Source organism: Botrytis sinoallii (assembly GCF_014898435.1).
Source record: "Botrytis sinoallii strain Bc 23 chromosome Unknown BSIN_012, whole genome shotgun sequence".
Lineage (NCBI taxonomy): Eukaryota > Fungi > Ascomycota > Leotiomycetes > Helotiales > Sclerotiniaceae > Botrytis > Botrytis sinoallii.
The window spans coordinates 1,727,710-1,743,223 of record NW_024066039.1 but is presented as its reverse complement, the minus strand read 5'-3'; the positions used below and the strand labels follow the sequence as shown (position 1 = coordinate 1,743,223).

Genomic DNA, 15,514 nt, shown 5'->3' with positions numbered 1-15,514 from the left:
AGATTTTACTCTTGCTTCTGCTCCTCCTTCGACTCCTGCTTCAATCTCAGATCTTAGATCTTAGATCTGAATTATATCCCAGATCCAGCGACAGATCCAGCGACAGACGCGGAAGAGTAAGCTCTCTCTTTACCTCTCACCCTTTACTCGTCACCCTCTTTCTCTCAATCCCAGTCCATTCCATCCTATTCCAATCCACCCCATTCCAATCCATCATATTCCAATCCAACTTCGAATTCACAACAATTCTCCTCCCTCCTCTTTCCTCCTTCCTCCTTCCTCCCTAGACCACTCCTTATACTATCTCCCCCATCATTTCCCCACCCATACACCAATCTATCCACACCTCACACATCTCACTCGCATCCCACCAAATCCCTAAATTCCTCTCCACATTCCGCTCCATCTCCATCTCCATATCCTCTTTGCTTTCCGCAACTCACCAACTACCTACAACATCTCCACTCTCACTCTCACTCTCACTCTCACTCTCACCATTACCATCACCATCACAAAAAATGGTATCCCACCACCTCATCAACACCCCAAACTGTCAAAGAATCTAGCAACCACGATTTCACACAACACAATACAACACAACACAAAAGAACATGTAATTAATGAATGAGCGAGATGCAAATACATAGCAGAGCCTAACATAGCTGAGCCATCAATCAAATTCAATTTCAATATAAACATACTAGAAAGAACAAGAGAAGGTACCTTCACACAGCTCCCCTCCCTACATATCATTTCAACATACACATCAACACCAACACCACACCATAAGTAACATATCAAAAAGCGCCTTTAGTCAGAAATTACAAGAAAATATAACATGGGTAGAAATTGGTAAAAAAACAAGTAACATTTCGCTGGTTTTTGGGTCTCTTGCAAGGTTGAAGTTTAAAAGGGAAGCTCCACTGTACTGTACGTTCATAAAATTGGGAATCAAAAATGAAAAATGTAAAAGAGAAGCGAATGTCCCGTGTAGCCACACTTTCTCAAGAGAAACCGTCCATATGCAGTCCTTCCCCCAATTCCCTCATATTTTTATCTGAATTCTTCCCCTCATCTCAATTGTGTCATACTTTCGTCTGATATCCATCCTACCACACCCTCATATGATATTCCTTCCCTCCCAAATGAATCCCTTCCATTCCTCCCATCCCACCAAATGTAAAAGCCACCCGAGAGATCCGAACTGAAAATCTGTGAGAAAACTCCTGCCAGCCGGCACATCCTCACATTGCGACATGAAAAACCTATTCATATCCAAAAAAAAAAAAAAAAAAAAAAATGAAATGACCCATACATGAAAAAAAACCAGACCCTTAAAATCGCTAAAATGAAGTAATGAAGTGTTACGAACACAATAGCAGGTCAAGAAACAATCGCTGTCGTGATATCATAAATAAACAATTGGAGCTGTGAATGAAATGATGAATGTTCTGAAAGATATTAAACATCATGTTCATCCATCATCTTCTGCATCATCCTCATCTTCATCATCTTCCTCAGCACTGCTTCTAGCTGCAGCGACCAATTTAGGTTTCTTACTAGGAGTGAGATTGTCGGAGTCGGCCTTTCGCTTAGTTCCCGAACTGGCACTCACACTAGAAACACTCTTGGCCGGGGTTTCTAATGGTTTGTCATTTTCATCTCCACCATCGCCCTTTGTTCTCTCAATTTCTGCAACTTCATCTGCAGTTAAGAATCGACCACCAGGACCTCTGGGTCTTCTCATTGCATGATTGTGTCTGCTCTCGTGTAAATATGGCTTCCTACCCTTTGAAGTCAATCGGAGGGCCTCCTCTAATCTTTGTCTCGCAACACGTCTCTTCAAAATACGATGAAATTGTTTTGCATTGACATATAAAGGCGACTCTTCAACTGCTCCCGATACAAGTTCGGGAGATTGAGGGTGTGGTGGAGGTGGTGCCGGCATAGGAGGTCCTGAAATTGATGACCGAGGCCCATGGTTCATGAGAGGTTGCGCATTAGGTACAGCAGGACTGCCCACTTGTTGTACACTCATGCGTCTATTTTGAGCAACTTGGTTGTTAATGGCAGCCTGTGTTGGTGACCGCGGTACTCTTTCCTTCTTCACATTTATACCGGCACCAATTCTTGGCGATGTTTGCGGCAAGCTGGAGTCCGGCATACTATAAGGGTAGTTACCACCAACTGCTGCATTGGTTGCTGCCATCGCTGCTGCCTGGGTATTCATCGGATTGTTACCATATTGCAAGTTCATCTGCGGTACGTATGCTGGTTGATATCCCAGAGTGTGTTGCTGCATGTGTCCCGCATTGGGACCTCCTTGCTGCGATTGCGAAGAAAGAATTGGGGATTGTTGAACGGCATGTTGCGAATGGACTGGTTGTTGTTGAGATGGTGAAGTAATTGGAGCTCCGGAATTTGGGTGCTGTCCAGAATTTGCATATCCACCTTGAATATGCGCCTGCGTATGATTATGCTGGCCTTGCGGCGGTTGCGAATAATGCGCGTACTCCATCATTTGTACAGTTTTGATCCCGTAAGAGAGTTTTGTAAAGAAGTGGAGATCTCAATTGTCTAAGTCGCGGTTGCGTGAAGCTTGGGGCGCGTTGAGGCAATAAGGTATAGTTCTTGATAGGTGTAGAAAGCGACGAAAGAAGTGCTATCGAGTTCACCGAGTACGTTATGAATTGGAGTTGAGTATTATGATGAAAATCCGAAAATTCGATGACTCGGATTAACGCGTTGGCAATGCTGTCGCAAAGGTTCCAGGTGGCTGTCACTGAGCTAGTGCCTAAGCCTGGTCGTCAACCGTCGACTTGGTATGCGTGGATGTGCTGGCAAGCAATATGGTAGGTGTACACCGCAATTGACCGCAGCACAGCATATGCAAGCTGATGTAAACGAAAGGCGCTCGAGTGAGGCGTGCGGCGTATTAGGCTCGAAAGTTGGTCACCCCACGTGAGAATATCGGGTTGAAGTTATTCAAGATAAACGTTGAACAACCTTTTGTGGTCTCTAGCTATTTCGCGAGCCACTCGTAGAGGAATGAAGCTTTCTCCAGTAAATATTGACTTTTTGCAATGTATGACTATCCAACCAAACAAATTAGTTATGATGAATGGTCAAGATTGAATCAAGCTTTGGAATGAGAGGGAATGATTGGAATATTGGAGAGGGGAAGGGTTTGGGACCCGATGTAATGATTTTTTTTTTTGCCTTTGACCAGTGATGCGCTGGCAATGCATGTGGAGGTCATGCAAAAGCTACGCTTACCTTGTGTATGAGCTTTCTTTAGCTTTACCGGTAATAATGGAATAATAATTGGGAATATTATTCTAATTTAGGTGACGTGACGTACTTGGAATTTGAAAATCCAAATCAAGTAACAAACTGGTGGTTTGTGTTGCGCGTTGGACCCTTGATGTACCTAATAAGTGTATGTGTAAGTAAGTAAGTTGTACGTATTATGTATCAACAAATGCAAAGAGCTTTTCTTCCTTGCAAGTTGCGATAAAGGAGCTTTGACGTGGAGTAGAGCAGTGCGGCTGTAATGTGTTTGAGGGGTACTGTACCTGATGATATTGATTCAATGATTGGTAAGGTTAATAAGTTTTGATGGGAAGGGGGGCTGGGATGAGCTTAAACTGGGTTGGATAGTCGAGTGCTCGGTAGGTAACTTCAACTTTGGCTCGGAAGTGAATGAACTGTATTGTTGCGTTACAGTTCGGGTCGGTTCGGTTCAAGAAACCAAGCAAGTACCGTAGTGAAGTGAGTTAATACGTGGATTTGAAATAATTGATGAATCCTGGTATAGATCGATCTAATGTGTGTGTGTGTATGTGTGTTGTGTTGTGTGACTCTTCACGTTGACTGGCTAAAAGAAGGAGACAGAACGAATGTTAGTTAGTTATCCTAGAAGGTTCGTATATGTATATAGTATAAGTAGTTTCCCACTTTGCTTTGCTTCGAATGATCAGGTACTCATCAAGCTTTAGCTTCTATTGTGTACCCATAGCTTTGATGCTAGTGTGACACGCAGCCGCGACAATGAGTACAAATCAAGAGCAGAAGCCGAGGGTAAACAACTTTTGGACGGTGGATATGAAATTTGAAGTATCAAATTGCTTGACTAGGGACGAAACTCACCTTCCAATACGCGACTTGGAATCAATTCAGATCACTTCAATGGCAAGCTCAGTTTAATCCTTCCCGCAGGTAGAATTAATCACGGGATCGGTGCTATGGCCAATTGTTTTGGCGTTGAGGTCTTTGGAGTTGTTGATAGGGCTCTGGCGATGATATTGCTGGTGGAGGAAAACGATGAATGATTGGCAGTGTTCTGCTTTGGCTTGTCACCACCCCTCTTTTTCAAAAAATCCCACGATGTTTGATACAAGGTATCTGACACGTTATTGGCGTCTCTCTCCTTTGCTTGCTTTCCCTTGGGGAATTGAGCGCGTCTAGTATGGGCAAGGTAAACACAGAAGCCTAGGCCAATACAAATTAGATACCTAGGTAGAAATTGATATTCCAATTCCAATTCGACTTCCAATACCAATACCAATTCACGTCAATAAACCGAGTGAATGATAACGGGAGAGGAAAAAAGCACGAGCGTAATTGGACTGGATGGGATTGGAATGGATTGGATTGGATTGACTGTGCTTCTTTCGTTAATCAACCTTTATGTTGTGTCGATTGTTAAGGTTATTTTTGTGTACAGTTGGGATGCGATGCGACCATCTGTATGGATGGAAAGACAAATTGTGCGAGAGGAGAATTGAGGTAAAATGATTCGTTATCGTGAAAAGGGGACTCGATAAATACTGGAATGGCTCTGATTGGTATCTCGAGTACGTATGAGTCTTGGGGTAACAACGATGAAAATGAAAATGGGTCGTTTTGGTTTGTGGTTTTGCGTTGAAATTGTTTGATTCGTTGTTGATGTTAAAGGAAGGGGGGAGATGAAAGGTTTTGATTGGGGATCTCGAGATATGAGTAACTTAGTGGATTGGGCTAGGAAATGGCGCTAGATTGAATGGGGGATAGTGTGATTTTGGTATTTTCTGGTATTTTCTTTTTTGTCAAGTTTTACTTTTATTTATTTTATTTTATTTTATTGACTGGACTGGATTGGATTGGATTATTTTGCCCAGGTAATATTTTCCACACCAACATCAAGGCTGCAAGGTCTAAGGTCTAAGGCATGAGGAGGGTATGAGGTCTAAAGCCAAGGTCAAGGTCTAAGGTCTGAGGTCTAAGGTCTAAGATCCCAAGGTCTGTTATCGTATAGCAAAGGTGGGTGAAGATAGCTATTTGTTATATTTTCTTTTCTTTTCTTTTCTTTCTTTTCTTTTCTTTTCTTTTCTTTTCTTTTCTCTTCTCTTCTTCTCTCTTCTCTTCTTCTCCTTTCTTTTGCCCTTGACTTTGGATTTCTCCAACCAGGCCGATAACCTGCAGGCCCTTGGCGATCAAGAATCAACATTCAACATTCAACATTCACCCGGTACCTACAAAGTGTACACTGCACAGACCGATGTGGAGAATGAATTCAATTGATTCAATCATTTCAGGGTCACTTGGAGTGATGGCCTCATAGCTCCAAGTAATCTAGCTGGTAATTCTCTCATTGGTTTATGTAATTAATAAGGTAAATGGATAATAAATGGGTAAAGGGTAAAAGGTAAAGATAAAGGCAAAGAGCAAAGAGCAAAGGGACGAGCCGTTGGTTTCCCAGTTTCCATTGGTGCATACAATAAATTGGTTGGTGGTTGGGAGTGGTTGGTTCTCTTTTGGCTTAGATTGGGTAGAGCAATCTGTTAGTACGAATTAATATTACGACGGTACAATTTACAATTTACAAAGTCCTCACGGAAGAAAAAAGCTCATGACGGGTTGATATTGGAGAGGAAAGAGAAGAAAAAAGTTCGAATTAGTGGGGGTGAGATAGACTCAGTGGAGGTCCGGAGAGAGGGGAAAAACGGAATAAATGATCTTCATTCTTGACTCGTGATCTTCTCATCACCTTCATCATTCTCACCATCTTCGAGCTGACCTGTGTGTATCTGTATGTGCTATGTATCTGTATGTACCTGTATGTTCTACTGCGGCTGTAAACGTCCGTCTCTCTCTCTAGGTGCTTTACTCAAAACTTTATTTGCGTCTAATGGGAAATGCTTTCGACATCAACAAAAGAGATGGCTGGTCAACCGTCAACCAATCCTCATCCTCATCTCCTGCCCAACTAGCATAGGACCATGACATGACGATGGTAATCATCACATCGCTTCATCCAAAATATCAGGTACGTTGGGCCAGGCACCGCACATTCATTCGACCTTCAATGCCATCTCGCGTGGAACATTACCAATAATCTCACTCTCTTCCTAATTTTACTTTCCAGTTTCCGTGCAATCAAAGAAACCCTTCCTCGATTCCCTGTTTGTTCCATCAACCGTATGATGACGAATCAGGATCAAGAAAAGTCGGTGTAGGTGGAGTATGTACGGTACGTATTACGAGAGAAGGGGTGTGGTATGTGTGTGTGGTATGTGTGAGTATGTGTGAGTATGTGTGAGTATGTGTGAGTATGTGTGAGTATGTGTGAGTATGTGTGAGTATATGGGTATGTATCTGTCACGGACGCCTTGCAACATTGAAGCATGAAAGCCAGAAAAAAAAGCAAAAGGGTCGGATTCTTCTGCAATCTTCGGTCGGTGTGGACATTCGGTGGTTCGGAATGTAGATAACCGTGAGCCTTGAAGATCGAAACGGGTGAAATCCCCGTGGGAGGGGGGGAAAGGTTGGGTATCAAGGAACGAGAAGTATGGTAAGTTTGATACAATCAACATGTGCCGGGAGGGAGTGTGATGCAGTGCTGGCATCTACGTCTTGATGTCAACAGATTCAATACTTTCACAATCACAATGCGACTCCAGTACCTGATGAACCTGTCGATGATAATGCATCCAGTATCCCGTATCCCGTATCCCGTGAAGAGAGGGAGGTTCCGTGGTCGTCTCCAGTTACTGCACCATGCGGGCCAGGTAAAGTTATCCATCTCCATTTTCTATCTATTATTACTATCTACTATTTATTATCTATTATTTTATTATCTTCTATTTTCTATTTTTCATTTATTATTTATTATCTATTATCTATTATCTATTATCTATTATCTATTATCTATTATCTATTATCTATTATCTATTATCTATTAGCTATTATCTATTATCTATTATCTATATCTATTATCTATTATCTATTATCTATTATCTATTATCTATTATCTATTATCTATTATCTATTATCTATTATCTATTATCTATTATCTATTATCTAGTTATCTATTATCTATTATCTATTATCTATTATCTATTATCCTATTATCTATTATTACTTCTACTATCTACTATCTACTCTACTATTTATTATCTATTATCTATTATTTATTATCTATTATCTACTACAATCATACTATATATACCATACATAATACTGTTCTGTGTCCAATCAAAAAGTCCAGACCAATTTAAAAATATCAATCAATCAGAAAATCCAGCTTCATACGATTTTATCACTGGTGGAGAACCGCATCATTATTCCTCTTTGGGCCTTTTTCATGGCTCGAGACATTTTAATCCCTCCCAATCATTCTTCCTGGTGAATTTTTCTTCATCTGCACGTGTGAAGCCACTATAAGGCCGAAAGGTTGTGACGCCTTCTTCTTTCGGAAGTTGTGACCGTTCTGTTGGTCTCTTATCCTTGCTCATATGCTCTTTCCTCTTTTCATCTTTTCCTCTTGCCTCACTCAACTCTAAGCCTTGTCTGAAGTCGCCTCGCTTTCTCGCTTTCTCGCTCTCTCGCTCTCTTGCTTACGTTGCCGTTACTAAACATCTTCATCACGAGCAAACGGGAAGGCCGGCCACGGTCCCGCATCATCATCCCCCATCAAGTTCGCATCGACATCCATCTCCCATTGATTTACGGGGATCCTCATTTGCATTCCTTATCCTCCATCCTCATATATCATCCCATCATACTAGCAAGTTCCCCGCTGTCAATGGCATACTGTGTGTGACATTGTCATGCTTCAACATTTAGCCTATGTGACATCTTACACGCATTCGGTCCTGGTTGAGATGAAGAAATGTTGAATTTTTGGTTGAAGGAAATGAAATTCATAGTCCACATAGATTAATGTTACATCGACCAGATTAACATCATCCTGGATATCATCGTCCTCTGCTTCGCTTACCCATCTCTAACCAAACATCTTCATGGTCCCGCTTATTGAAAGTTCGATAACACATCTTCTACCATCTGGATCGCACACTACTTTACATTATTACTACAATGCTATACTACTACACTCCGCATTCTTCGTTGAATGTCATTTCCGAATTCCGATGGTGACGATCCGATGATTTCTGTTCTTTTTACATCCGTCTATCTGTGTGTGTACGATTTCGTATATTATTGAATTTTTTGTGATACGGAGAATACAACGTTTCTTCGTTGTTCAGGTGAGGGATCCTCGGAGGAAAGGCCGAATGTCAATCCCACTCCTCTCGTACAGTAACGGTACGGCCTACGGGAGTGCGCATATTTCTTATTTCCCTTATTATTAATCTTCTAGCGCTTCCATGCAACATCTTCCCTGCGGTTTCCACGCCTCTGCCGGTAGTCTCCCCTCATCACCGCATAATGTCGTGTCAGCGTTCAAGCGTCCAGTAGATGCAAGTTCACCACCACCACTCGTTCGCAGAATCATGTACTATCTGGAAACGTACTATTCATTTCTTACTTTCAATATCACCTAGTTTCACAAAAAGACTAGTGCAGATCAATTTCCACTGGCTTCGGTTCCGCCGAGAGCCAATCATCATTCAATATGCCTTTTTTTTCCTTTCCATTCGGCGGCTAAGACAAGACATATCTGATATCGTAATACGCGCTGTGGTTAGGCCTCATAAAGCATACAGAAGCTATTGGGTTTGTCCCGGGTACCTGGCGCTTAATCCTTAATTTATCTGTGCTTTTCGTACCGTCCGAAAGTTTGATAAAGAATAGGAGTTGATGTCACATCTTCACGATTGTGAAGAAGGGCCCAGACCACTCTTTCCACATCTCTTATTTCTTAGTACGTGAATGCTGCAAAACAATCTTGAGTTCTCTTGGTGTTTTTGCCGATTTAACCTGGTCCCTTGATGGTCGAGACTAGTAACCCGCATCATCCTAACGTCACCCCTTTGTCGATCGAAGTTGACCTTGAGAGTAGCTTCAAGATACTACTCCTAGTACATTATGGAGATCAATTTGACAACTGTGCGCTGACAAAGTTGTGAACATGGCTCCGATTGGAGTAGAAGTTAAATTACACGTGTTTGTGATTTCTTCAACGCCACGGACATTAAATCTAGATCACAGCAGTTGGTCCTATCAATGTTAGACAAGTCTCGAAGCGAGACAATATCTAATCGTCAAATGATATTGGGTCAACCACAATCACTCGGTACGTGTCCGAAAGTAACGTACACCAAAGGACTTTGATGATGTTCGAAAATTGTTTCAGACTTCTTCGCATTTGCAAGTTCACCCGAGTGATGTGCACGAATAGATTCCTTGAATTTCTTGAATTGCATGCTGAATTTTGCCGATGGGTGTGTTATTGGATACGGAAAAGATTTGATCATTTCCGAATATCGAACTTGGCTCGGAAATTTAGTTACAATACATACACGAGGTTGTTTATCAGTCATACCAAAGTAGAAGATTAATCTCCAAGCGATGTTCTGATAGTTGCATCGACGATATGATATTGAGAAAGTTCACAGGTGGTTAGGTAATCAGTGGAAATGAAGTGTTCGCTTTCGATGGTGGATTGAACGAAGGATACTCTCATTTCATCATTCACTTCTGTTCAATTCAATTCCCTCCTCATCATTCCTATTCACGTCTTTTTTCTCTTCACTTCTCACTTATCCTGTTCATTCTCCAGCCCCTTTTCGCCCCTTCTTTATTTTTAACTCTCAAATATTTACTCCCCACTTCATCTCGATCTTCCCTCTGCCATGGCCACGAGTATACGAGTCTTAGAAGCAGCAAAACAACTGCTCACGTTCTAGTTCCTACCACCCATACCCAGATACGTATGATTTTGCATTCCAGCGACATAATACCAGAAGCATATCAATACATCTAAAATACCACGAATTGCTGGATTTGAATACATCTTCTGACTACACCATCAACAAATCAACCAGAAATAGACATACAGTTAGCTTTCCCCTTGAGTCCATACACACGAGCTTTAGAGGATAGGATAGGAAGAGATGAAACGGAATGGAATGGAATGGAGCAAATAAGAAGAATATCCAGGAAACTAATGCAGATGATTAGCATAGGGATGCGTGAATAGAAGTTGGATATGCATAACAAGTTTGTTTGTTACTTCCTTCACACGGATTTTGGAGGATGTGGTTAGCTAGTGCAAAGGTCGTTTGTGGATGGGGGTTTTGTGGTTGTGGTTGTGGTTGTGATTTTGAATGTGAAGATTTATCCTGTGTGTGCATGTGTGTGCATGTTGCTTTTGGAAGGGGGGAGGGGGGTTGTTAGAGTGTAGTTTAGTGGAGTGTAGTTTAATGTAGTTTAATGTAGTGCGATTTATTGTGATATTGTGATTTATTATGCTATTGTGTACTATTTAAATGTTTTGTATATTTATGAGAAAGATTTAATCATGATATGAATATTTAATAGATCCTTTTGGCTATTTCTGATGTTTGATATTTTCAAAGATTTCTGTGATGATTTGTTTGTTTGTTTGTTTGTTTGGAGGTGAAGGAGGTGAAGGAGGGAGATGGAGATGGTGAGGGATATGGAGTGAAGGATGGATGGATAGAAAGGTGGAAAGGTGGAAGGATAGATGAAGTCTCGAGATATAGGTGGGAGTATATTGGAATGGGAATGGAATGGGAAGAATGGAGAGAATGAAATGAAGTGGTGATTTGGGGTTTAGATTATTTGAGGAGGAATCGATGGGTGATTGGTAAGGAGGGAGGTATGTGGTGAAAGATGGATGGATGAATAAATGGATGAATGAATAAATGGATGGATGAATGGGTAGATGGATATTCGAGGTATTTATTAGGTATATGTTATAGATATATTATGGATATCAAGATGGGCGAGGGATAGGGTTAGGAATATGCATATATGTATTTGTATTTGTAAGTTGTAAGTTGTAAGTTGTAAGTTGTAAGTTGTATTTGAGATAGGGTGATGAGGTAATGAGGTAATAAGTTAATAAAGTAATGAGGTAATGAGGGTTGAAAAATACATGGGATGTGGATTGTTTTAGTAGTTGTGGATTAGAGTAGATAGAATAGATGTAGTATGATTTATTGATTTATTGATGGATGGGTGAATGGATGGATATTGTTGGGGGTGGGATGAAATGAAATAAGATGGGATGGGATATAATTGATAGGAGATTATATATTTTGTTTTATTTTTTGTCTTTTTCTTTCGACTCTTTCTATGTTTTGTTTCTCTAGTCTTTCTTCTCACTTTCTAGAGTCTTTCTTTCAAGAAGCTAGGATAGTATAGTATAGATGATCAAATGATCTAATGAATGAATAGATCTATATATCAAAAGTTGTTTGAGTTATACTGTATGAGAATAATTACATATATACATATAACAGATAATTAGAAACTTAATTTCCATCTCCAGTCTTGAGATCAAAAATTCTTTAAACGTTAATAGAATATGAGGATCTCAATTTTCTAGATACTTGGGTTTAATTCTAGAAATCGGATCCAACTTGCTATTTATATTGATATTCAATTTTTGGGATGTGAAGATGTTTATAGATGGGTGGAGTGTGTAGATATCGGTATCTTATATTTTATACTGGTGTACATTGTTATTAGATTAGAGTTTCTAGAAACAAAATTCATCTATCTATATGCCATGAAAAGTAGAAACCAGCAACCCAAAAGGCGCGAGCTTCATCCCAACCCATCTAATGCAAAAGACTCAAAGAAAAAATCAGCATGCAAAAAACAAGAAAACACATTCTCGCTAACCCTAAACCGGACTTGGAATCCCCGTTCTCCTCTGTACAACCCCATTCCCATTCTCATCCCCACTCTCCTTATCCCCCTTCTTCCCCCCTTTCCCCCTCCCCTCAAAATGTATCCTCGCCTCCCTCTCCGCCCCCTCCACATCCTTCAAACAAGGCGCGAAAATCAACCCTCCCCAAAATGCCCTCTTGACCGTTCCCACCGCAACCATTACCCACAGCGCCGTGACCAAGACACTAAAAACCGTTCCTAGCACTCTAAAAAATCGCGAAGGAAGCTCTGCTCCTATCATCACTGTCGATGTTGTGAAAACTCCCAGCGGGAAGGTAAATCCCCACCATCCCATATTAAATGGAAATCTCGATCGGGAAATACTCGCCAACGCGAAGAATAACCACAGGAGACCAAAGCCCCACATGATAAGCGCGAATAGGAAACCGAGAGTATAGAAAATGGGGCCAGGACCAGGAGCTGGGATGGCGGGGAGAGTGTTGGTTTGGGGGAAGAGGGTCAAGGAAACTTTTCCTAATTGCATGAGTGCGAAACCGCCTTGGCCTAGGGGACCGAGGGGGAGAAAGACAGAAACGATTACTTCTCGAGGAGGGATTTTGTAGACGGTGAGACGTTGGAAGTAGATTACTAGGACTGTCATTGCGAGGGGGAAACCGGTTCCGAAGAGGATGTAGGAGATTAGGACGGTATAGAGGGCGTGTTGGGGGTTGGGGACTGAGAAGTGTAAGTTTTTTGCTTGTTCATTTTTTAGGTGATGGATTTGGGAGGAAATTTTGCAATCCAAATTTAGATGAAAATGAAGGAGATTGCAAAATCCAAACGGATGTATCCAAATATTGAGGAATATGGAGTTGAGACAACAAAAATAGACTTACGGACAGAAGCGACGATACCCCCTGAAGCAGCTGCAACGATAGGGGCAACAATTGGGAGAAGCCAAGCGGCCGTCATAGTTGAGAGTTCGACTTTATGAAGAGACATACTACGAGAGAGATTAGTCAAATGAATTAGAGAATTTGAATGAGAGGGAGAATATACATTACGAAAGGAAGATAGAAGCAAGTCGCAACAGAAATAACCGCATCTATCCACCACAAAGCCCAAGCCTACATACAAATTAGTCCTCATTCAAGCCTCCCAAGTTCCTCAAAATCGTAAAAGGTACACAAAACTCACTAAATAAACCACCCATCCTCCCCAAGCCGGTACACACACAAAGACAATCATATTTATAATCGTCGCCAGCCCCATCGGGAACGTTCCCAGGAATAGCGATTGCGCTGGATGCCGTATCATTGCACTCCATATTTGCGGATACAAAATATATCTCACCAGCGAAATACCAAGAAATGTACAAAAAAGCACGATATTGAGTACAAATATGATAATAGAGATATATTTCAGCCAGGCGCCATTGTAGGGGAGATTATGGAGCAGGATGGATACGATTCCCGTGCCCATTGTTACGGAGAACCAGCTATAAGGGGTATGTTAGAACGTGAAAAGGAGCAAAAAGAAGGTGGCAAAGATCTTAACACTAATAAGAGTCTTCCCTCAGATACTGATAACACAGAAGAAAATAACATACGAAGGAGTGAAATTCCTAACAATCTTCCTCCATCCGGTGTTTTGCTTCGCGATCTCTATATCCACTGGATCAAAAGTCTTCGCGCCACCCGATTCATAGGAACTCGGTATCGTATTTCCATCATCAACCTTTCGATTAGCATCTTGCCTAGCAATTTGCGCACATGTTCCTGCACCAGAAGGATCCATCTCTTCAATTGAGATATCCAAAATAAAAAAGTAAAAAAGAAAAGGGATTTGACAAGTTCAGAGTGAAGAGTCATACATATATCAACAAAGGAAAAAAAAAATAGTCAACTCTCCCACTTTGCGAGTAAGGGCCGAGGTAAGTCGGGCACCCTACTTTCGGGCCACCCCTGTTTTGGGCCACCCTTTCACACCAAAAATCACTTTTTAGGCCTATTAATATCTCTATTAATATATAATATAATTTAATGAAAATTTATATATAGATAATTTAGATCGTTTTAAGCTTATTCTGAAATTCTTAGATATTTAGGACTATTCTAGATTGAGAGCTAAAGGTTCAAAATATCGATTTTCAAATTTGTATAGGAATCACATACAAATTTAGAATTTTTATAAAACCTATTGTTTTTATATAAAAAATAATATAATAATATATCTTTTTATATATATATAGTTCTATATTCATATAGTATACTAAGAGCAAATCACAATATCACATGATCAGATCACATGATCGTCGCTTAAGAGAGCTCTTAGCCTAGAACGGCCTGAAAATCAATTCTTTATTAGCTCTTTATTAGTTCTTTCAATCCATTCGTAGTAAGATCGACATAGTACTAGCGAAATCGAATAAGGAATAAGAAAGAAAAGCTTTATTTGATGGAATGGCCGGATTAGGAAGAGATCTACGAGAAATAAACGAAAGTGGAAAGCTAGATTAGTAGGAAAAAGCATAAAATAAGGCCTTTTCCCCTCGAATATAGAAAAAGAAAAAAGGGAATATCATATACTGTTTCATGAAAATCACGTGTTTCATAAGCTATTTAGTTGTTAATACGAGCCAGCTTCCCATAATAGACTAATACTAGTCTAATCCCTATTATATACTATATATACCATATACTCATATACTAGCTCATGACCTACGATAAAACCTTTAATAACTTTTTAACAACAATTATTAAAAGAAAACTGTATATCTTTTTGAAAGATTTGAACTTAAATCTATATAGAAATTCAAAAAAAAATTTAAGAAAAATTAACAGATATAGAGATATAGTATACGGTGTTATATGGATATATATATAGTAGTAAGCTATCAGGAAACAATCCCTGATACTGTGCCTTTTGGACAGATTGCGTGTGTGGCGTAGTGGTAAAGCTTACAACTCCTATTGTGTCCGCTTACGTAACATACGGTGAGTTTAGAGTAGTATAAATAATCCCTGTCATTTTGAGGATACCCCTATAAATATTTATTTATAAAAAAATTTCTATTTTTTCTGAATCTCTTATATTAAACATACTATAAATTTATAATAAAATTTTATAGTTTATTTTTAGCAATCTTTATTAAAAAGTTATTAAAGATTTTATAAGAAATTTAAATTTGTATGTGATTCCTATATATGTGACGATCCTGCCATATTAGTGGATCGGCTAGGTCCTCACGTGATCCACAATCCTGTATATTACCACTTCCTTCCGAAGAGCTCTTCTAGCTCTTCACCTTAGTATTCTAAATGATGCAATCGTCACATTATACTAAGGTCATATAAATTTTTTAAGCTCTTGATCGCTCCTGCGAAGCTTCCTATCGCTAGCCCGCTCGCCGAATGCCTACTGCCTTCCA

General features: G+C 40.2%; 2 protein-coding genes across 2 annotated transcripts; both read right to left on the bottom strand.

Moving 5' to 3' along the window:
- Positions 1-1,474: 1,474 nt before the first annotated feature.
- Positions 1,475-2,521, bottom strand: EAF02_007451 (uncharacterized protein; the record flags this gene model as incomplete). Its single annotated transcript, XM_038903499.1, has 1 exon — positions 1,475-2,521. The coding sequence occupies one exon, from the start codon at positions 2,519-2,521 to the stop codon at positions 1,475-1,477; it is 1,047 nt and encodes a 348-aa protein (XP_038756978.1).
- A 9,576-nt stretch (positions 2,522-12,097) lies between these two features.
- Positions 12,098-13,881, bottom strand: EAF02_007450 (uncharacterized protein; the record flags this gene model as incomplete). Its single annotated transcript, XM_038903498.1, has 5 exons — positions 12,098-12,819; positions 12,981-13,087; positions 13,144-13,211; positions 13,282-13,582; positions 13,694-13,881. The coding sequence occupies 5 exons, from the start codon at positions 13,879-13,881 to the stop codon at positions 12,098-12,100; spliced, it is 1,386 nt and encodes a 461-aa protein (XP_038756977.1).
- Positions 13,882-15,514: the final 1,633 nt, after the last annotated feature.